We start from the raw sequence: 23,753 nt of genomic DNA, 5'->3' as shown, positions 1-23,753 counted from the left end.
AGAAGGGTTACAGTGTGTAATATTGAATTATGTCATCTATTAAAATTTGTTTAAAGTTATCCTGTACATGATAATCAGATAGAACAGAAGATCTTGTGAAAAATGAGTTGATCCCTTACTCCCACCCCTTTCCTGAGGTGAACTCTTTAAACCGTTTTTTCTTCTATTGGTGACTTTTGGAACTTTATTTGGTGCATGGAAACCTTAATTTCTAGTTTCAACAGCTTTAAACAGTGTTTCCCGACTGCTCACTTCCTACGCCTTCCTTCCCCCCATCCACCTGCCACCTCCATCAGCTGTACCTTCTCATTGTCAGATTAGTTAAATTCACATTTGGACATTCTGCAGCTACAACCAAGTCCATCACACTTTCCCTCAGGTTGACCCTAAAAGTTGAAAACCAACAAGCAGCATTTATTATTGTTACGGCTATGTAAATATTACCCAGTGCACGGCTATGCACATGCTGCTCAGTGCCACTCTGTGGTGTGCCAGGGTTGCATTTCATTCTCTGATGACCCTCATCGTTCAGGGGAGAATGTGACTCTCATCAGGGACCTACAGATTCTCTTTCCTTTCAATCCAACTGCCTGATATTAGAATGTATATAGATATATAATATTTAAACAGATACAACTATTAAAACATATTTAAATGTATTAAATATGTACTATTTAAATGCACATAAATTTAAAAACATATATCACAGTTACATTTATACAAATAGGAATTCTTGGATTTTTGTTAGTCTTAGAGATTATAATTGCTTTCTTTCTATTATCATTTGCCTTTTTCATGTCCTCAAATCTTTTCAAACTTTCTATTATATTTTTATTTCTATCAATTTTTTGATCTCATTAATTTTCCCCATTCAGGGCCCTTTGTTTTTAGTCTTTTTGCTCAGCTGTTATTATGGGATTTCCCTTCACAGTTCTATATGCTTGGACTATTTCCTTTCCTTTTCTTTTCTTTTTAAGGTCATATTTATGGAGGTTTACTTTCATCCAATATAATTCACTCTTTTTAGTGAACAGTTTGTTGAGTTTTGATAGATGTATACTTTCACATAAACCATCACAATCCAGAAAGAGAACGTCTATTGCTTTAAAATGACCCTGTGCCCCATTGTAGTCAGTTTGCCTCCTGTCCCAAGTCTCTGGCAACCAGGGACCCAATTTTTGCCCCTGTAGTTTTTACTTTGCTCAGAATGTCATATCAATGGAATCATATAATGTTTTTGTGTCTGGTTTCTTTCACTTAGCATAAAGCTTGACACTCATCTGTGCTGATGCACTTAGTCCCTTCTTTACTGCTGCGTAGTATCTCTATATATAAAAGGCTAATATTGCAAATTATCCCCTCCGGAGTTCAACCGGGAGACTGGGAGTTTGATCACTCGCTATGACGTGTGCTGACCACCAGGGAGCGGTGTGGAACGAAGGAAGGCCCCGGCCAGCAGCTAGCAGCTGGGGAAGGAAGGCCCCGGCCAGCAGCCGGAAGGCCCCAATCGACCCTGATCACCAGCCAGGTCTAGGGACCCTTCCCGTGTACGAATTTTGTGCACCGGGCCTCTAATTTGATTATATGGCTGTCTCACAGTTTGTTTATCCCTTCACCGACTGATGGAAATCTGGGTTGCTTTTAGTTTGGGGAAATTGAAAGTGAAGCTGCCATAAACATGCATATATGTTTTTGTGTGTGGACAAATGTTTGCATTAGCGAGATTGCTGGTCACTTGGTATGTGTATGTTTAATGTTATGAGAAACTGCCAAACTGCTTTCCTATATTGCTGTACCATTTTGCATACCCACCAATGACATTTGAGAGTCCTGAAGCGCCTTACTCCTTAGTCAGTCCTCACACCAACCCCAAAACTGTCATGGTCTTCCCCTCTGTCTCAGTGGGCCACCCTTCCCTGGGGTGTTTTTAGAACTCCTTTGGCTAAGTGTGGGATTATTCCACCAATTCTGAAGATTGTCCCAGAGGATAGATGGGAGGAATGGGGAGGAGCACAGAGGGGGGAGGAAGAGGAAGGTGGTCACTGAGCAAAATGGTATGTGGTGCTGGCTGCTAGCCTGGTGGCGGTCCCTTTCCTTGAGGTGTGCCTGTTCTGTGTGGGCATGCTGTAGGGACGTGATTTGGAGAAGACAGAAGTAAGCGCATGCATGGAAGCACCATGTGTAGGCACCAACTTCCTATGGCCTGGCAGCCTAGATCCTTTGTGGGGGTCTTCAGGGAGGACTTGTCCCACTCCCCAGGTCTCTTCTTCCAGGGCCGTTCCCCATGACCCCAGACATGGTCAGGGTCAGGCCTTTCTCAGGCCACCTCGGGGCATCTGACTCCCAGACACCTCAGAACAAAGCTGGCAGCCCGAGAGGGCGCTCCTGGCAGTGTGGCCAGGGAAGTTTTGCGGGGTGAGCTGAAAGCAGTGTTGACTCTTGCTGTCACCAAGGAATGCTTGCCGATGAAGGCGCTGAGACAAAGTTGTTTTTACATCAGCTAGGGGTTTTTCCATAGTTTCCTTGTAATAAACATTCTCCTTTGATGTCAGAATGGATGTCTAAATGAATCTCACACTGTTGTGTGCTTTTTATGGAGGGCAGCTGGTCAGACACCCTTTTGGTCTGGGCCTGCTGATTTTGAGGTGTTTGTGCGATGCCACGGAAGGTGTGGCCAGCAGGTTGCTGAATATCCTGGGCTGGAGCTCAGGAGAGAAACTTGGGTTGAACAGACATGCGGTTGAGGCCATGGCGGTAAATGAGATCTTCCAGAGGGAACCCAGACATAGGAGATTGTAGACGATGAGCCTGGACAGATGTCGGTGGGGGTGGGGCACATGTGTCAGAAAAGAAAAAAAGTAACTAGAAAAGAAGCCTGAGAGTGGGGGGCCTGAGTGGCAAGAAGGCAACCAGAAGAATGCAGGGCTGAAGGGCCAGGACAGAGTGATAAATATGGCAGAGGGGTTGCCTAGCCAGGATGTTGTCGCTGGGAGAGAAAAGGGCAGTTTTAGCCCAGCCGGTGTGGCTCAGAAGTTGAACACTGACCTATGAAACAGGAGGTCACAGTTCGATTCCAGGTCAGGGCACATGCCTGGGTTGTGTGCTTGATCTCCAGTGTTGGGTGTTCAGGAGGCAGTTGATCAATGATTCTCTCTTGTCATTGATGTTTCTATCTCTCTCTTCCTCTCTGAAATAATAAAAAAAAAATGTATTTTTTTTTTAAAAAAAGAAAGAAACAGGAAACAAAAGGGCCATTTCAGTGGAGAAAGGTGGAGAGGGAAGCCAGTTGAAACAGTGAGAACCGATGGCCCTTTCAAGACATTCCCTGCAAGGAGAGGAAAGAGTGAGCAGGAGCGGATGGAGACTGGAGGTCTAGAAAAGATGTCATTGTCATAATCATCATCACCATTATTATTATTAATGGGAGAGGCTTATGCACATTAAAGTGCTAGTGGGAAGAGGAAACTGGGGGTGGATCCTGCGGGCAAGGGGCCTCCCTTCCCCAGAAGCCTGAGGAGGGTACATTTGTACGTTTAGTGGTAGAAAGTTTTCTTCTAACATCTTTTTCCTCCCTGACGAACCCGGGAACATCCACCTCACAGAGAGGCCCCAGAGAAGCTGGCGAAGGATTGTGCAGGCTCTTCCTCTCCTTCCACATCCAGCTGACCTCAGCAGGGGACGCAGAGTCAGTCAGGACCGCCAGGCGAGACTCCCCTCCCCCGTAGCCCAGGGCGGCTAAGTGGCTCCTCAGGGAGGGAGGGGGCTACCAGGACCCTACCAGCATCAGCCCACACCCTGTCTCCCTTCTAGAAGCAGCCCTGTCTCCTCTGGTCAACTCGAACTTAATTACACTCGAATCCGTTCCATAGCATGGACCTTTTTTAGGCATTAGTGACTGGAAGAGCATTGTTCTATTACCTCACATTTTCCAAACCCACTTCACACAGATGGAATCTCTTGTAATCCTATAAGGCCAAACACAGAAGAGGAGCAGGGCCAAGGAGGTGGGGCTCAGGGCCTGTTTTAGTAGATAGAATGGCCTTATTTCTTTGGACATCTTGATAAATCTTTCTGCGCTGCGTTTGGGAGATTTCAGCACTGAGGAACGCATTCATTCAACAAATGCAACTGGGCATCTGCTGTGAGCCAGGCCCTGCCCTGCATGTCGCCTCTCTGTCAGCCTCTCTCTTGGTCTGTGGAGGCCGTGTCACCATCCCTGTTTCATCAGCCAGGAAACTGATGTGAGAGAGGTGAACTTACCTGAAATATGTGGCAGGGCTGGGATTTGGGGTGAGGTCCTTGGCTCTAAGTCCTTTGATCCTTCTATTTTATCAAGGAAGCTCTTCAACAGTGTTTTCGTCTGTTGGGGTTTTAATTCTAAATGTTACAGGCCTTCCAGTGCAAATGGTTGCTTAGGGAATTGTCAAAACCCAAGAATTACACATACGGTTTTTGAGTCACGGTCTTAGAAATGTTCAAATCAAATAAATTCAGGGCAGATGTATTAACTGCGTGCTTTGGTTCCTGCTTGCATGACATCAGCAAAATGAAAGAGAAATAATAGATTTTTAAATAGTTCAAGACAGCAACAAGAGTGTGGTGTGGGAGAAGCAGAGTGTGTTTGGGGTTAGAGCTGATTCTGATGGCGCATGACTGGGGCAGAGGTGGGAGATAACCTTTATCACACATCATGTGCTGCGTGCTCGGGGTGTGTTAATCTCATCTAATTGTCATGATTAACTTCACAGATAAATAGAATACTATACCCATTTTAAGATGAGAAAATTGAGGTTCTGAGAAGATAAGCATCATGTAGGATCTGACCCGGGTCTTTTTTCTTTTTTAATAATTTTATTTTTATTTACTTATTTTCCTGACCCCCTTACCCCATTGAATTTTAGAGACAGTGGAAGGGAGGGGGAGAGGCATAGAGAGAGAAACATCAGTATGAGAGAGACACATTGATTGGTTGCCTCCTGCACATGCCACGACCAGGGCCAGGGGTTGAGCCTGCAACCAAGGTATGTGCCTTTGACTGGAATCGAACCCCCAGTCCATAGGCTGTTGCTCTATCTGCTGAGCCAAACTAGCTAGGGCTGAGCCTGGTCTTTCTAAGGGGAAGATCCACACTGCTCCCTTTTAGGATGCCTTCCTAAGCTACTTATGGCGTGGTATAAGATTGAGGACTCAATTAAATGTACACACACACACACACACACACACACACACACACACACGTATATAATTTTGGCTATTTATCAAAGAAGTAAAAAAAATAAATAAATAAAAGGAGCAACTATTGGCCAGAAATTAGGCAATAACCATTCCTCAGTCCTTGAACATCAGTTTTATGAATCCACTTCTCTATCTGATTATAACCCATACCTTCCCGGGACTGGCTTTGGGATTCACAGGGGAGAAAGGCTCTTATCCTCACAATTAAACATTGAAAGGGCAATAATATACATTTGCAAAATGATTAAAGTAGGTGAAAAGGTGCATCAGGGGGAACAAGTAAATATAACTCAGGTAGGCCAAATGTACATTTCAGAATAAGGAGAATCATGGTACACAGGCAATTTATTATTATGTTTAATCCCCATCCAAGGTATATGTTTATTGATTAGAGAGAAACAGACAGACAGACATTGATGTAACTAGAACATCAATTGGTTGTTTACCATAGGTGCCCCAGCCAGGGATCGAACCCACAACCTTTTTGGTGTAAGAGGTAACGCTCCAACTAACATGGTTAGTTGTCCTCAACTAACAGCCACCCAGCCAGGCTACACAGATAAATTTTACATCTCAAAGGCATTCATGTGCACTTTTGAAAAACAGTAGAGTCAAATTATCTTTTCAAGAGGACGAATGATACCGAGGCCCTTTCCTTTTTGTTAAAATGGTTGTGCTGAGAATTAGGTAACATGGGAAGTGCCTCTCCAGTGCTGGCGTGTGTGTGGGGGGTTGTTCTTGATAAATGGTTCTGGGTTAATATCATTGTCATTACTGTTATTTAGGGTGTGAAGGACTTGGCAGGGTCAGGGATGGTTGTGTTTCCTCATGTGGGTGACTGGGAGGGCGATGATGCCATTTACACAAATGAGGTGGCCAGGAAGAGGAGCTGTTTTTAGCTTCTGGCTGGTTCTCAGTCGTTCTCAAGGCCAGGTCATTCATCTGGTGTCCAGAGCTGTCCATTGCCTTCAGCTAGGCTGTGCTTTAGAGTTGGGTCCTGAGATGCATTGGAAGGGCGCGGCACTTTAGGCATAACTGCTCAGCCAGCAAGTTTTGTCTTGTCCGTTCCTGCTGCCCTCTCTGGCTTTCTAGCAGACTCTGATCTGTGTCTATTCCAGTTGGTGGACAGCTGGCTCTCACTAAAGAGCTTATAAAAGTTCCAGGTGTGTGGTAAAATAATGTTATTAACAATACCGAGGCCTGATGGGAATTAAAAGGAGGTCTTGTCACTTAGGGGTGGAGAACTTTAGAATCTACCCCTTTCTCCATTCTCTGCCAGGGCTCCTCAGGCACCAGCTGAGAATGCTAGGCATTTGAATAGGGGCCTTTCCTTGGTCCTTTTATACAGCCCCCCAAGTAACCCCCTTGGATTGCTCCTGTTATCTCCCTTGGATCAGAACCAGCCTCACTGAAAGGTAAATTTTAGATAATTTGATCAAACTATAATGCTAACCCTGCTGAAAAAGAAGAGACAAGGCCCCTGAAAGAGATCTTAAAGGGAACCTCTCTGTCCCCTTTTGGTCATATGATGGATGGGAGGGTCCAGCTTCAGGTAGGAACCGAGGTAATCCCAGAAGCTTCCCTGGTTGCAGTGGGCTTGGATCAGGCTTTCCTTGACCCCAGGAATAGAGGATGTCATGTAGCTGATGAAACCTGAGATTCTCCAGCCAGATTTAAATTTCGACTTTGCCTTTGGGGGGATGAGTCCCACTAGTTAAAACGTTATGTCCTCTCTCAGACAATTTGAGTCAAGAAGGGATTTCTGGTCCCAGAGAAGCTGGCGGAGTGGCAGTGGTGAGGTTGAGTATTTTGGCACAGAAATCCTGGGAAATGGGGCTAGGGCTGTAGAGAAAGCATCCCTCTTCTCCTCTCTAGGGTCCCAGGAGCGCCTCCTCCCAGCCCTCCTCTCAGCCCTCCTCTCCAGAGGCAGAGATCTTCCCACTCTGGTGAGGACAGCTCTTCCCCACCTCCATACCCATGTTCCAATCAGGTGCCCCTGCTGTGTTTGCATCCCCATTAGAATCACTGTTGAAATGGACTCTTTGCTTCCTAGGAACTAGCCAGCTGTGGATGGAGTAAGAAGGAGAAACATAGTCTCGCCCCAAACGTTGTGGCCTTTACCCGGAGGTTTAACCAGGTAAGCAGCCCCTTGCATGTGCCTGTCCAGATTGCAGTGTTGCCACCTGTAGCCTGGGAGCCCTGCTGGGGTTCAATTCCAAACACTTGGCCCCAGGTCCAGACCCCTCTTCCTGAACCCCCACTTTCATTCATTCTTGGGCCATCACAGTCCTCTTTTCTCACAGCAGGTGGAACTGAACACATCTTTCCTGTGTTTAAATCACTTCAGTGGCTTCCAATTCCACATAAGCTAAGGTTCAAGCACCTTAATTGCCTTGCAAGGTCCTGCATGGTGGGTCTGGCTATGTCCGCCCGCCAGCCTCATCTCTTGCCCCTCCCCCTACTCTGCGGGCTTCAGCCACTCTGGCCTTCCTTCCTTCCTTTTCCTAATGCATCATACCTCTGTCCCATCAGGCTTCATGCATGCTGCCTTCTCAGCTCAGAATTCTTCCTCAGCCTGAACGGCACTTCCTGGGGAGTCTTCCATGAACCCCAGCCTGTATAAGGTCTCTCCGTCATGCATTCCCTCACTGTACCTGTGCTTCTCCATGTGGCCCTCACTCATCTGTCCTCATTTTGTGTGACTCTCCATTCTCCAGCTTCCTCTCCCGTCTGTGGGCTCCATGAGGGCAGGAACTGTGTCTGCCTTGTTCATCACTGTGTCCCCCCCGCTTTTGCCCAAGGTCAGCATAGAATAGACCCCCAGTAAATACATGTGGAATGAGTGAATGAGGTGCTCAGGAAGCATTCCTTGAAGTGAATTTCTTTGAATTCCTGATGGCCTGCTCATTGGCCTCATACATCTTATTACAAACTGACTAGGTCCAGCCAGAACCTTTGTTCCATGTATGAAGATCTGCGTCCCTACTTACTAAATGATAGTGGGGACTTGGGCCTGCTGAAGGGATGGGCTTCTGATTGCTCAGTCAGATCTCCCAGAACATGGTCATCAGTAGGAAGCACCCTGCAAGACCCCCTTTGGATAGATCAAGCCCCCAAATGGTGCTGTTGACAGTTCTTATTTTCTGCTTGTTTTACTGGTTTCAAATGAGGACAGTGGCCTAGAGGTTGCATGGTGTGCATGACTGGGTCTCTGGGTGATGGGCCTGGGTTCCCTCTGGCGCCTTCCTCCAGCTGGGCGTTCCCTCTCGGAAATGCTGGGTCCTGTGCATCACATTACCCAGCCCCCTCCAAACCTCCCCATTCTGGGCTGCCACCCCGAGTACAGCAGGAGCCTCAGAGAGGCACCAGCTCGAGTGCTCAGAGCAAGGCTGCGTTAGCATGACTTGTTTTATGAGACAATGGGAGCTAAGGAGGGCCTGGCTGCGGTAGGGAGTGCACACCGTTTGTTTTGAAAAGGAAGTTCTAAAGTCTTTTGTTTCTTTTTTCTTTGTTTTCAAAATCTTTTCCTTTTCAACTGAGCTTAGTCTTTTAAGAAAACACACCAAAAACCAGATGTGCACACACTATCAGGGGATTCATAGTTTCCTAGCAAAACTATCTGACGCGGAGCCAGCTCCGTCCCACCTCTGACCAGCCGCCGAGCTCCCAGAGGCCACTGGGGCTCTGATGTAATCTACTTTGCACAGGAGGCCAGGTCAGCTTGGCCAAGGGCAACGTGGCTCGTTCTGCGAACAATTGCATCGTGTCCAGATCAGACCAATACAGCGAACCAGAGCAAAGCCACACTTCCCCAAACGGTGCCCTGAGAGAGGGTCTTCCTGCGGCCTGTCAGCTCCTCAGGGCAGCAGCTCCTTGACATACTCTGGTAGCTCCGGTTTGAAAACTGGCCGGCGGCCAGGTCTGGTCAGCCACTGGGCTGCTTTTCCTGAGATAAACTGATTGGCATTCCTTCCTAGCAGACTTCCATATGTGAGAACAAGCTTCCCCATCGGACTCCAGACAAAGGAAAGCAGTCACTTACCTTTCTGAGCCCGTTTCCTTATCTGTAAGTGAGAACAGTAACAGTACTCACCTTGCACAGTTGTTATGAAAGTGAAATGAAAAAGCCACTCCGGGGGAAAGGAGAGAGCTGACTGTGGAAATATAGAAAGACTCTTGGGCAGAGACGATGGCCCAGATGAAATGGAGATTATGACTTTTAAAGTGGTCCCAGTGCACAAGGGTAGATGGTTTTCTGAAGTTGCACTTTGCAGCCTGGGAGTAGGGACATAGGAGGGCAAATGCTTGGATCCATCCACAGGTCGGGGTTAGCAAAGCAGAGTTTTGAAGGAGCAAGGGGAAGGGAACTTAAAGTGCTGACTAGGGGCTGAAGTGACAAATGATAGGGGAGCAGTCTGCTCAGGGGCAAGGGCTGCCGGGGACTGCAGGTGTGGTGAAAAGGAAGGACAGGCACAGTGGGGGCTCCGGGATAAGGGAAGGTTGAAAGGTTGTGGCCCAAGACTGGAATTTAAAGTTCTGGGTGATTATGAGGAAGAGGTGACTGAAGTGGTAGGTGGGTAAGAGTTGCTGAAGTGGCCAAGCGACATTGAGGCCACGGTCATGCACAGTGATATTGAAGTTGCTCAAGGAAGAAGGCAGAGTTTGGTATGGAGAGGAAGACAATGATCCAGAACCTGATCTGTTTATCATTTCTATAGCTTTACCCTTTTCAGATGTCAAAGTGGGTGGGATCATATATAAAGAGCCCTTTCAGACTGGCTCTTTCATTGAGCAATATATATTTAAGATTCATCCATGTCTTTATATGGCTTGATGTCTTAATTTTTTTTTATGAATACAATTCCATAGTATGGACATACCAGCTTGTTTACCCATTCACCTACTGAATGATATCTTACTTACTTCCAGTTTTCTATAATTGTGAGCAAAACTGCTATAAACAAATGCATGTCTCTCTCTCTCTCTCTCTCTCTCTCTCTCTCTCTCTCTCTCTCTGTGTGTGTGTGTGTGTATGTTGTGTGTGTGTGTATTGTCACAAAATTTCAAATACGCTTGGTATTTGAAATTTCCCTTCCCCTTGCTCCTTCAATACCTAGGAGTACAATCACTGGATTGTGTCTGTACCATTTTTCATTCCCACCAGCAATGAATGTAAGTTTGTGTTGCTTCAGATCCTTGCCAGCAATTAGTATTGTCAGGGTTTTAAATTTTTATTTATTTATTTTAGCCATTCTAATGGTGTGTGGTGATTTCACTTTCCTCTGCTTTATCCAGCCACTCCTGGGTGCCTCGCATGAAGAGCAGGGAGACTGTCACACAGGAGTGGCATGCCAACATTACAGTGGCCAGAGGGTGAGGGGAAAGAAAGCATGTTACGTAAGGACCAGGTGAAGGATCTAGGATTGAGAAGACTCAGGGAGGAGATAATCAAGGTTTTTTCAAGTAATTGAGGGGTTCCTATGGGGAAGCTGATTAAGCATAACCTATGGGGCCCAATCAGGAAGTATAGGAACCAGGGGATGGGAGTGGGGAGGCAGTGCTTTACCCTAATACAAGGTAGTTAGTTCCCTACCTATGAAAGCCCAGGCAGAGACCAGACAGGGCTTTATCACAGTGACTGTAGAACATCATGGGGTTGGGGGTGGAGGGGGCAGCAGTTGAGGGAAAGAGGGGGCCTTGAAGTCCCTTCTAACTCCAGGTTTGTAAGAAAACTGTGAATGGGCTTATGAAAAATTTATGGCAAAGTAGATTTCTCATAAGAAAGGACAGTATTTTTAAACCTGAATTTTTCTTTACTTTATGCTTTGTTTCATTTGTGGTTGATTAAATAAACTTCTTTGTGTTCATAACTATTTTGCTTTCTTCATCTATAATACTGTTGAGATATTTCCCAGGGGATATCTTAGTCTTCAGTGGCTAAACTCTAGTGCTAATTATACCACTGGAACAATAATGGTGATAACAATAGTGTCTGTATTTAAAAGCTTATTAGCACCATGACCAAGTGGCATTTATTCCACGACTGGCATACATGACTGGTTTAACAGTTGAAAATCAACTAATGTAATCCAGTGTATTCATAGGCTAAAGAAGAAAAATCATATTATTGTACTAATTGATTCAAAAAAGCATTTGACAAAATTCAACATCCATTCATGACTTTTTAGGAAATCTCAGCAAATTAGGAAGCTTTTCAACTTGATAAAGGATATCTGCAATAGTCCTGCAGCCAACACCGCACTGAATGGTGAGACACTTGGTGCTCTCCCCACAAGATCGGGAACAAGGCAAGGATGCTCTCGTACCACTTCCATTCATACTGGAAGTCCTGACTAGTGCAGTAAAACAAGAAAAGAAAAGATATACAGATTGAAAAGGGAGAAATAAACTGTCTTTATTCTGGTGGTCCCTGAGGTCCGAAAGGTTGGCGACTGCTGGAATAAAGAGCCTAGAAGTAGACCTATACAAACATAGCCAACTGGTCTTTGACAAATGCATAGGGACATTCAATGGAGAAAGGGTAATTTCATCAACAAATGATGCTGGAATAATTGGAATTTTTTTTAGCATATATAAAAAAATGAACCTAGAGTTTAGACTTTCATAAAAATTAACTCAAAATGGATCATAGACCTAAATGTAAAAGTCAAAACTATAGGTCAGACTTGATAGACTATCCCAGTGGTCAGCAAACTCATTACTCAACAGAGCCAAATATCAACAGTACAATGATTGAAATTTCTTTTGAGAGCCAAATTTTTTAAACTTAAACTTCTTCTAATGCCACTTCTTCAAAATAGACTCGCCCAGGCCGTGGTATTTTGTGGAAGAGCTACACTCAAGGGGCCAAAGAGCTGCATGTGGCTCGTGAGCCGCAGTTTGCCGACCATGGGTCACTATCCAAAATAGCGGCAGTTTAAGTGGAAGCTAAAAGTCAAACTATAAAACTTTTAGGAAAAAACATAGAAGAAAATCTACATGACCTTTGGTGATTATTTATTAGATATGACACCAAAAGTACAATCCATGAAAGAAAAACTTGAAAAGTTGGGACTTTATTAAAATTAAAAAATTTCTACTCTGCGAAAGACATTGCTAAGAGAATTTTTTTTAAAAAAAGCACAGACTGGAAAAAATATTTACAAAACACATATCTGATAAAAGACTTGTATCCAAAATATACTCTGAAAATTCAACAATAAGAAAACAACCCAATTAAAAAATGGGCAAAAGATCTGAGCAGACACCTCACCCAAGAAGATGTGCAGACGGCAAATAAACATGAAAAGATGCTCAACATCATTTGTCGTTGGGAAAATGCAAAATACTACATACCAATTAAAATAGCTAAAAAGAAAAACAAAACCTGACAAATACCAATTGCTAGCAAATACCCAGAGCAACACAAACTCTCGTTCATTGCTGGTGGGAATTCAAAATAGTACAGACACAATCCAGCTATGTACTGCTAGGTATTTGGTTTCTAATCATTGTCTACTAAAAGGAACCCAGGCTTTTTGGAGAAAAATGGCTGGTTTAGGACTGGGGCAAGAAATGTCCAAGATGAGCCTGTAGCACCTTATAGTGCTGGAAAATAAGGAAATGCTTAAACAAGCCCACAAACCAAAGCAATGCTGGGGGTCAAAGGGAAGGGACGCAGGAACCAACTGAAAGAGGCCTCAGTGGCCGAAGCTGGAACGATCTGAGCAACAAAAGAAATAACAGTATTGGATCATAGCATCATAAAATAAATAGAGGTGAGTCCATTCTGATATAAGTAAGTGATTGGATAAATAAAGGGAGCAGACAAGACAAACCTACTATGCAGAAGAATTCCAAATAATGTAGATCATTTGCCCTCAAGAAGGTGGAGTAAGCACAGCTGCCCTCTTCCCTCTATAGCATCTTCCTGGATGAGTTTGAGGTGAAAGTATTATTTATGTAACCAACTCCCTATTGATGGCATTTTGTATTCTTTTGCTTTATAAACAGTGCGGCAGTGAACCTTTGTACATATGTCCCTCTAAATTTCTTTATTCATAAGGTAAATATTCTAGGGAGAATATAACTTTAACATCTTGAAAGACACATTCAAGTTGTTCTTCAAAATGGTCCTATAAATTTATATTCCCCAAAACAGTGTCGAAAAGTACCAGTTTCTCCACACTTTTGGTACAATGTATGACTCACAAAGGGTTAGTGTGTTTTCTTTAATACAAAGATCATTTACTAACCAATAGTAAGAGGACAGATGTCCCAATAGAAAGATGGGTGAAGGACCTGAGCAGGTAATTCACAAGGCAAATAGCACAAGTGACCTATAAATATTTGTAACAAAAAACTGAAAAGAAGGCAAAAAAATGTTGACTGAGAAGTCATGAAAGAAATGCAAAATAGAAACAGTGAGATATTATTTTGTCCATTAGTTTAGTAACAAAAAAAGAGTTGTAATAACTGGTACATGTGCCTATGTATGGGAACACGGATCTGCTCAAACTTGTTGATAGATAAACAAATAGACCTTTTAGAAGCCAAGTTTTTTATATCTACTTTTGGAAAAAAGGCACACATACTTTTATTCATTCCACCTTACAGGAATTTTATCCTAAGACCTTAACTAAAAATACGTAAAAATATATATCTATATATGCTCACCACTGCAAAATTTTTTTATGTGTTAATCCTCACCGGAGGATATTTTTTCCATTGATTTTTTTAGAGAAAGTGGGAAGGGAGGGAGGGAGGGAGGGAGGGAGACAGCAAGAGAAAGAGAAATCGATGTGAGAGAGATACATTGCTCAGTTGCCTCCCGAACAAGTCCCAACTGGGGCTGGGAATCAAACCTACAACCCAGGTATGTGCCCTTGACCGGGAATCAAACCCAAGACCCTTCTGTGTGCGGGCTGGCACTCTAACCATTTAGCAGCACTGGCCAGGGCACCACAACATTCTTTTTTACAACAAAAGAATTAGAAACAACCTACCCAACAATAGGGGATCACTTAATGATGCTACATCCCTAAGATGAAATATTTAGCAGCCGCTAAAAAGTAAGTTGTAGAAGAATATTTATTCACTTAAATAGAAATTCTTGTGATATGATTAACATACAACGTCTACTCTTTTGTATGGGGAGAAATACTCAACGGACACATACCACAGTGGTTATCTTGGTGGTCTGTATGTTGCAAGTGATTCATCTTTTGTGCTTATCTCTGTTTCCCTTGTTTCCTACATTAAGCTTATCTTAAATTTTGTAGTTAGTAAAGAGAATTAAAAATGTTTAGGCCCTAGTCGGTTTGGCTCAGTGGATAGAGTGTCGGCCTGCAGACTGAAGGGTCCCAGGTTCGATTCCAGTCAAGGGTACATGCCTGGGTTGTGGGCTCGATCCCCAGTAGGGGGGGGGGGGCAGGAGGCAGCCAATCAATGATTCTCTCATCATTGATGTTTCTATCTCTCTCTCCCTCTCCCTTCCTCTCTGAAATAAATAAAAATATATTTAAAAAAATATTTAGAACTGCTGATCCTACCTTTGTAATATCTCCCTTACCTGCCCCTTCTCTTCATCTGCCTCAGCATGGCCCTCGCTCAGGCCTCCCACCTCTCACTTAGACCATTGCACCGACTTCCTGTTGGGTGTTCCTATGAAGGGATCTAGCCTGTCATTCTTCTGCTCAGAAGCCTCTGGGACTCTCCTGTGTGTAATTAATTGTCTTAGGTCCTTCTTATCACTTTGTTTCTCCAGACCCCTACAATCTGGCTTTCACTTCCCTTGTTAGCATCAATCTCCCTCATTATCTCCACCCCACAGCCGTCGTGTTGGTCTACTCAGCTCTCCTGGTCCTGGTGTATACACCATACCTCAGTCCTACCTTTACCTGTTGAAAGTCTATCCACCTTTCAAGACCTGCCTCCTCCAAGAAGCCTTCTATCATCACCTCCCCCATATTCTAGGCCAGGCCACCATCACCAGCTGCCTCCTCCTCTGGTCACCTCCATACCAGGCAAGCACTGATAGGATCTGGACGTGCAGTGCCTGGAGCCTGTGCATAGTAAGGGCTTCATGAAAATCTGTTGGATTGAATTGACCTAGAGTTGCCTCCACATGCCATATGCTACAGATTAGAGTCCACTCTCATGCTCTATAAATATGTGAGATTTTTTGGCATGCAGGAATCTATTAAATTATACAGGACACACAAACGATCACACAAGATTATGTGGCATAAAAATGTGCATGTATTAAAATATAAGGTTTATGGGTATATCACTTGGTATCCAGAATATCTTCCTTCCATAACTGGCTAGTAAACATTTGAGTCTGAACTTAATTTTAGGCAATTCCTTGGGAAAAAATGATTCTATGGAAACCAGGGCATGTCCTGGAACCAACCACAGATAATTATGCAGAGAAAACGTTTCTATAATATTCCTGCTTAATGTGAAAAGCAGAGTTTTGATTCTTGGTTACTCTTTCCTTGTTTTCTCATTGGAAAGGGCCAGTACTTCAGTAAAGAGGATACATTTGGTTGCAGCAGTAAACATGCTTTGTTAACTCTAGAATATTCTTAACTAATTTTTGCTTAGTAGAATTTAGTGGTTTTCAATGCCCCGCCTTCCTTTGAACCCCACACACTGTCCCTACTCCCCACCTTTCTCTGTGAGCTTCATTGCCCTCTTGGCCTCTGTGCTCTGCAAAGAGCCGTGGCAGCAGTAAAACTTCAGCTAGAAAGCTGGCCACTCCCCAGAGCTCTTGGCACGAAGCCCCTCTGTGTTCACAGAGGTGTCATGCGAGTCAGCTACACATGGGGAGATGACTTTTTTGGTCCCACCAAAGGACTCAGGGGCTTGAGGATGTTGATTTATGTGAGAGGTCAAGCATGATTGATGTTCTGAACCAGAAGTACCAGGATGCTCTTTGGCATCTGTTGTCTCCACAAAAACATGTCCTTAACGTGCATTGCTTTATGGAACTTTGAAAGACATTTCTATGTCCTTTTTGTTAGTATTTGGGTAACCCTACCCTAGAAAATTAAACTTGTTACAGTTGTGTGAATATTGCTAAATTCTTCTTGTCTTAGGTCTGGCTGAGGATATGGCTCTCATGGGTGGTACTGACTGTATGCATATCCCTTTGGCCACTTGTCCGTCCGTCCATCCATCCATCCATCCATCCATCCATCCATCCATCCATCCATGGCCTCCCCACATCTGGGATCCTTCTGAGTAGGAATCCTGTCTGACCCATCTCAGAATTCCCTGCAGCGCTTGCCGAGAGACTCCTGTCATGGAGGTGCAATAACTAACTCCCTGGAGGATGACAAAAGTACTGACCTCTCAGCACCACTGTGTGTCGGAGAGGTGGTGCTGAGAGTAGGGGACCCATTTGCCAGGTTGGGTGTCATTAAGGAACCTGAGACCTCACACAACCCTGGGCGATGCTTTCCCAGTTTCCCAACCTCTTGGAAATCCCATTAAAAGTGGTGGGCAGGGGTGACATGGGTGGCCCAGCATTTAACAACTTTTCTGGTGTGTGTGTGTGTCTTTGTATTTGACTCTACAGGTCAGCTTTTGGGTTGTACGAGAAATTCTAACAGCACAGACTTTAAAAATAAGGGCAGAAATCCTGAGCCATTTTGTGAAAATAGCCAAGGTAAGCTGTTTTTTATTTTTATTTTTTAAATCCCCTTTCCTTTCTTTCTTTGTCTCAAAAATGTGTTTCCCTGCCCAGATGGCGTGGCTCAGTGGTTGAGCATCGATCTATGAACCAGAAGGTTAGGGTTCGATTTCCAGTCAGGACACATGCCTGGGTTTCAGGCTCGATCCCCAGTGTGGGCTGTGCAGAAGGCAGCCGATCAATGATTCTCTCTCATCATTGATGTTTCTATCTGTCTCTTCCTCTCCCTTCCTCTCTGAAATCCATAAAAAAAATTTAAAAAAAATGTTTCCTCAACAATTTGGGAGCAGCTGTGCGCTGGGTCTACCTGGGCAGGGTTCAGATAGGGGGCTATGTTCAGACAGAGGCAGCTGGGAGACAGACCTGGATGCCCACTCAGCTCCCAGCCGCCTCCCCGCCCCCCCCCCCCCCCCCCCCACGTTGGCAGCATGCTCCTCCACCCTGTGATTTTGGCAGCCAGCTATTCTCTTTGTCCTTTCACACTACCCCTGGGATATATCCTCCTCCTCCTTCAGATTTAGCCGGGACGGGGTTGGTGAGTTTACTCAGCACTGATTTTTGTGATGCCATCATATCCTGTGGTTTTGTCCCCAGTCAGCAAAGCTCACCCACCCATCCTGAGCTAAGACCTGGGCCGGATGACCCTCTTGCTCCCACTCCCAACTCCTGCCTGACGGGTTCTGTCCTTGTCAGTAGCTGGGTACCGGCTCATGTCTGCATCCCACCTTTCCCCTCCTCTTGCCTAATCTCTTTCAGCCCCGCTGTGGTCCCAGGGGCCTTTCTGAACCACTCTCATCACTTACACAGACCTGCCACCTCCTCCCCACACACTTTTCCCGGCCTCCAGCTTGCCTGACCCGGCGGAACACTGTTTTGCCTGGTCCACTCCTTGCTTCGTGTGCGCCTGTCGTCTCCCCACCCCATCTTAGGCCAGCTAACTTTTACCGAGGCCCCTCAGCAGCCAGGCACCGCAACAGGAGCTTTAGGGAAGTGATCGTAGTCGATGTCACATGATTACTCTCCCATTCCCAGAGGACCAAGGGGAAGCTAGCGAGGTGAGTGTCCATGCCCAAGGCCCACAGAGTCCGTGGAGCATGCCTTCTGGGGAGCTGCTCTCCTGCCCCCTCTCAAGGAAGGTTAAGGGCATCCATCCATCTATGAAGTATGTGTGTTAGGGGCACTGTTATGTCCTGTGCGTCTGAAGTACTTGGACCAGCTGGGCTTCGTGATACTTGCTGTTAGCGAGTTTGTGCTGGGCCTCGTGAGAAAGTGCGATAACGTTCCAGCCCACCTGGTGCTTTCTGTTTGGAAATGAGTTTATGGTCCCCACCCAAGGGACCTAAAGGGATCCCTTTTAACCTCCGCCATCTTCCGATGGTGGACCGCCACGCTGCACGGTGCCTTGGGAATGTGCTTGTGCGGGCCCCTCCTCCTCTGGGCCTCGGTTTCCCATCCATACAAGGAAAGGGGTGGACTGGATCATCTCCCAGAGCAGCGGTCGCCAACTGGTGGTCTGCAGACCACTGGTGGTCTGTGAGGTCCAAAAGATTGGCGACTGTTGTCCCAGAGCACCTTCAGCTCTAAAGAAATTCTGTGACATGTATAGTAATTCAGTTACATACGACGAAATTCTGTTTGCACAGAGAATCTGTTATTCCACAGCAGGAAACAATTAGAGAATGTTACAAGATGTATGAAGCGAAGTATGAACGGTGTGGTAAGGGAGAAATCTCCAAGTAGGATCAAAGCCATGAAGACTAGGCATGACGGCTTTTCATTTATTTGTCCATTTCACTAGGCCCTACTGGGTGCTGAGCTAGGTACTGGGGACGTGATGGCAGGCATGATTTTGCCCCGGCCCTCAGGGAGCACAGTCCAGTGTGCTAAGGAGAGGCACAGACTGTTGGGGGTCAGACGGTGGGGTCCCCAGACTTGGGAACATGATCAGGAAAGACACAGTAGAGGCAGTAGCACCTGAGCTTGGAAGTACCCAAGATGAGTGACGGGGGATATGGGGGGACAAGTCTTCCTGACAAAGAATGAGCAACCCACATCACCGTGCTGACCCTGGCGTCAGGCCCTGGTCTAGGCAGTTTCCATGCGCCGTCCCAGGTAGCAGAGGGGCTGTGACTTCCTTCCTCGTTTTAACTGTGAGGATGCCGAGGCTCGGGAGTAGTTCTCAAAGCGGTGACCTGTGCCAAGGACATACAAGGAGTGGGTGCCTGGAGGAGGGGGTGCGCTCCGGAGAGCCTGCTGCTAACCCAGGCTTCATGGACTCCCGAGAATGAGACTGGGACCCCAGTCCTGTTAGCAGGCTTCCCTCGCTTAAAACCAGGACCAGAGCCATTACATTTTTCTGCACTTACTCTTGACTGTGTCTCCTTCTGTTGCCCTCCATGGCAAGGAACTTGTCTGAGTCTGAATTGAATCCAAATGTTCTCACTAATTTGGGGTCTGGTTCAGAGGAGCATGGTCAAGTGGCTGGAAAGCCGAGCTCTGTCCTGCTGACCGAGGAGGGTTATGCAGACTGATAGCGCCTTAGCCCCCCCTTCAGTGGCCAGGTGATCACCGAAGACCCACACTGATGTTGGTGGCCAGCTGAGGTTTCAGTGCACAAAAGCCAGAAGCCTGCTGGACTGTTCAGATTTGTTAAAAAAAAAAAAAGAAGAAGAACATAAAGGGCATTATCAAACCTTCTCCTGAGCCACGTTTATGTCCAGCAGCCAGACTAGTCAGCTTATGAAATTTTGCAAATGTAGCTGCAAGCTCACCTTGTGGCAATTTGAAAGGAAAAGAGCATATGGTTTCTATGAACTTCCTAGAACTACATTTTCTACATGAGATATTTTTAAGTGCAATTGAATTTCATAAATATGACAACATTTGGTAACACTTGAGCGTGTTTTTTTTCTGTTGTTTATAGCAGCAAAATAATCTATTCCATATCTTTTCCTCCCCCCCCAGAAACTCCTAGAACTCAACAACCTTCACTCTCTCATGTCTGTGGTGTCGGCATTACAAAGCGCACCCATCTTCAGGCTGACAAAGACCTGGGCTGTAAGTGAATCTTCCTGAGTCTGTTCCTTTGATTTTGGCTGTCACTTCAGCGCTGAAGCGCTTCATTCCTTCAGCTCCAGGGGCTTTCCCTGCCTGTCCGCCCTGTGCCAACAACAGAGGACGACTGGGGGCTCGGGCACTGCTCCCTGGCACCTTCAGTGGCCTCAGGAAGTTGGGAGGACACCGACGTGGATGAGTCTGGAGGCCCCATAGAGGGGACCTTCCCCTACCCTACCATGTCCAGTGTGACGGCCGGGTCAGCGGCACGACTCCTGCCCTCCTCTTGGCTGGTATTCGTCTCTGGCAGGCGCCAAACGGCGCTTGGCTAGGTCTCTGGGCTGATGGTTTGCAGCTGCTGTGGGTTGCTGGCCATATAGCTAGGAGTTTCTCTGGAGAAACCTGTGACCCTCCTGTAGGGAAAACTGCTTTTTTTCCTGAAGGCCATGGATAATTTCAGCCCAGAGGTGGAGTCTGATAGTTATATAATTGAGTCTGTAGGAAAGTTTTTCTGCTATAAAAATATCTCAGACCTCTTTATCCTCCTTAGCTTGGCACGGTGCCTGACACGGGGAAAGTAACAGCTATTTCCATAGCTCGTTAGCATTCACCTCCTGGCTGCCTGGTCCAGGGTCTCACAGCCACGCAGCCCAAGCCTTTCAAGACCTGTTTATGTCCCACGGAACTGAAGGAAACGCTATGGAATTGTCAGCTGTGCTTCTGCAACTCATTTCCGACCTTCTCCCTGCCAGCCTGTGGGGCTGGGTTCTGTTTCACACTTGGCTAGTTCCAGGGTTTTTAGGGATTATGTGTATGTGATCAGATTTGAGCCTTGTTGCTTTAAAGTGCAATTTTCTATAGATCTAGCTCTAGCAAAGTCGGGCGAGGAATGTTAGCTTAGACTCAGAAACCTGGGTTTGTGTTCAGGCGCAGTGCAGAGCGTGACTCCTGTGGGACTCGTTTCCCATATCTACTCTGAGAGGTTGGCCTAGGTTAGCGGTTTTCCATCACTGCTTTTGGAGCCCCAGGGGTTCCTTGGAGCTGCCGGGGTGAGGGTGCCAGGGGCTGGGGGAGAAGAGGGAGGGTGCCAAGCAGCCAGTGGGGCACTATTTCTAGCAGAGCAGCTCTGTTTGTATCAGTTTTGTGTACCGGCTTCTGGGTGAATTCAGTAGAGCAATGGCTTTGGAGGTGGAAAGCAAGTTTGGAAGCCACTGGTTTATGCAGTAGCTGCCAGCCCTGTGATTCCCGAACTCCATCTGAGCTTGAGGCTTTTTTCAAAAGTTGCTTGGAGAGTCTTTTTGAAGTGAATTTTCCATCATGTAGATGCTGTTATTGTTTCTTGGACTGCTGGGAGCTATGTGCGGACCCAGAGGAGTGAACAATGAATCTCACAGTGCATAGACCTTACCGTCGGCAGTATTGTGGCTCTTGGTTATGGTTGTGAGGGCTGTCGGGAGTCTCACAAGCCACCACTCACCCACCTGTCCTGCTAGTCCAAGGACAGTGGTGTGCACAGATCATTTGGGAAACGGAGAAGGCCAAACCCATCATCTTTTCCCTTCATCCTGATCACCCAGCCCAGAGGAACCGAGACTATATTGTATCCCTGACACTCTCCATGCCTGTCCTTACACAGCATGCGGCACATCTGCTCTGTAGTTTTGTTCACAGGTCCACCTCTTCTCTGCCTGCCTGCCTTCATGATGAGACCTGATTTTTTCCTGTATCCCAGGTGCCTGGCTGAGTATGCACTTGTTGTTTGAATTGTATGTTTATTGTGCTGAATTGAATTCTTCTCTTGCTCCTAATTTCTGATAATAAAATTAGCCATAGAAATATAGCCCTCCCCCACATGCCCCTTGATCTGGTCCTGGTGAGACCTCTGGCCCAAGAGCAGGGAGAAGCAGGGGCACCAGGGCACTGCTGAAGTCTTTATAGTCTTCATTTATCAGAAAAGGAAACTGAGGTCCAAGAGGCACAGTGACCTGTCCAAGATCACAGAGCCAGCGGGTGCGCAGAACCTTGCCTTGCTGGGCCTCCTAGCCCATGTTCTTGGCCAGCGTGCCAGATGAGCTGGCAGTGACGGGATCTGGTGTTGGAACCAGGGTGAGCGCAGGGCCTGGAGAGACAGGCACTCTTGCTGTTGGGAAATGGGTCTGGAGAAGGGAGGCTGGTTCCCTGCCCTGGGGGCAGGGCAGCCTGGCTCCCTGGCGTTGCTCTGAAACCCTGGGTATCTGGGAAACAGGCAAAAGTGAGCTACAGGTGTGGGAAGAGACCTGCCACCTGGTTGTACCAGGGGTGACCACCAGTGAGGACCAGTTGGTCATTAGCTATAGAACAGGGTAACCTTTTGGCTGGCCCCTGATGGCTGCTGAGTGCCAACAGCTGAGTGAGCTGGAACAGGATCGAGATTGGAACCAGGCACAGGCCTGCACATAGTAGGTGCTTAATAAATGCTGACTAGATGCAGAAACAGGGAGGGAATCACCTTTGCTGGCCTGGAAAAATACAGACAGGGTCTGATTTATCCCAGTACTAGGGCCACTTTGGAATATTGGCTGCCTCAAAGCCATGAGACCTTAGAAGTTGTATCAGCCAATTCTGATTTCCTGAGTACACATTACCGTTTGTACTTATTCATTCTGCAAATCAAATATTTATTGAATGCCTCCTCCATGCCAGGCTCTAAGGCTCTGCTCAAGGCCCCTGTCTTCATCAGTTTTTTTTTTAATGTTATTCAGAGGAGACAGACATGTTATTGAGGGAGAATAAACACATGCCTAGTCTGCCTGGCACAAGAAGTGATCGATGTTTGTTGAATGCATGAAGTAATGAGCAAAGAACTGTCAGATGGGAACAAAATGATCAGAAGACTGAAACAGGAGGATGTGATAGAAACAACCGGGTGTTCAGGGAAGGCCTGCCTGACCCCTGAGTAACAAGAGGAGCCAGCGGTGCCAAGATGAGGGCACACGCATTTTAGGCAGAGGGCGCAGCCAGTGCAAAGGCCCACGCGGGGAGAAACGCAAAGGCCACTGGGCAGGAGCACAGTGGGCCAGGAGGAGATTGCTCAGGATGCCGTGGATGGGAAGCGGGACCAGTCAGGAAGGGCCAGGGCCCGGCAGAGGAGCTAGGCTGTATTCTAAGTGTAGAAAAGGGTTTTAAACAGACCGACTTGATCTGGTTCACAGTTGCTTTTGTTTTTTAATTACTGTTGCTACTGTGTGGAAAACAAATCGAGTGGGGGACTCTGGAAGGGGCCCACAGTGGGAATGGGGCTCCTTAGGAGGTTAGGGCAGAATCCAGGAGAGAGGCAATGCTGGCCTGGAGGAGGAAGGGGCAGTGGACATGGAGAACAGGAGACTGATAAGGGAGGCACTCTGAAGACAGGGTTGGCAAGACTTGTGATGGAGGGGATGTTGGAGATGAGGAAAAGAAAGGAATGAAGGATGCTTCCTAGGTTTTGCTCTTGAGCAACTGGGAAAATGGTGAAACTTGGTCCCAAGAGGAGACTGACTTATTCATGAGTGACCTGGGGTATGGGATTCCTGGAGAATGGGTGAGTCACTCCTTATAGTAATTAGGATCACGTGCTATGCATCACACACACGCACATGCACGCACGCACACGCACATGCACATGCACACACGCACACACACACACACACACAGCTTCCTCTGTGCACGTTCCTATTATGATTCACTCTTTCCTACTGAATTGATCCAGAGCTTTTTACTCATCTGCAGCAGCAAAGTGAAAACTGAG

The 23,753-nt window shown here is 46.3% G+C and overlaps 1 protein-coding gene across 17 annotated transcripts in view; it reads left to right on the top strand.

The window, feature by feature from the left end:
• The window catches only part of RALGPS1 (Ral GEF with PH domain and SH3 binding motif 1), a 226,324-nt gene that overhangs the window by 72,940 nt on the left and 129,631 nt on the right, over nt 1-23,753 (top strand). For 14 of the 17 annotated variants that reach the window (XM_079790424.1, XM_079790417.1, XM_079790431.1 and 11 more), the window contains 3 exons: nt 7,289-7,372; nt 16,820-16,909; nt 19,898-19,990. In XM_079790424.1, coding sequence (XP_079646550.1) covers nt 7,289-7,372; nt 16,820-16,909; nt 19,898-19,990 — 267 coding nt within the window. The remainder of the gene's footprint in view (nt 1-7,288; nt 7,373-16,819; nt 16,910-19,897; nt 19,991-23,753) is intronic. The other 3 variants (XM_079790430.1, XM_079790429.1, XM_079790418.1) reach the window with 3 other exon arrangements.

This window comes from Cnephaeus nilssonii (assembly GCF_951640355.1).
Source record: "Cnephaeus nilssonii genome assembly, chromosome: 14".
NCBI lineage: Eukaryota > Metazoa > Chordata > Mammalia > Chiroptera > Vespertilionidae > Cnephaeus > Cnephaeus nilssonii.
The sequence above is the reverse complement of the archived record's forward strand: the minus strand, read 5'-3'. Positions and strand labels throughout refer to the sequence as shown.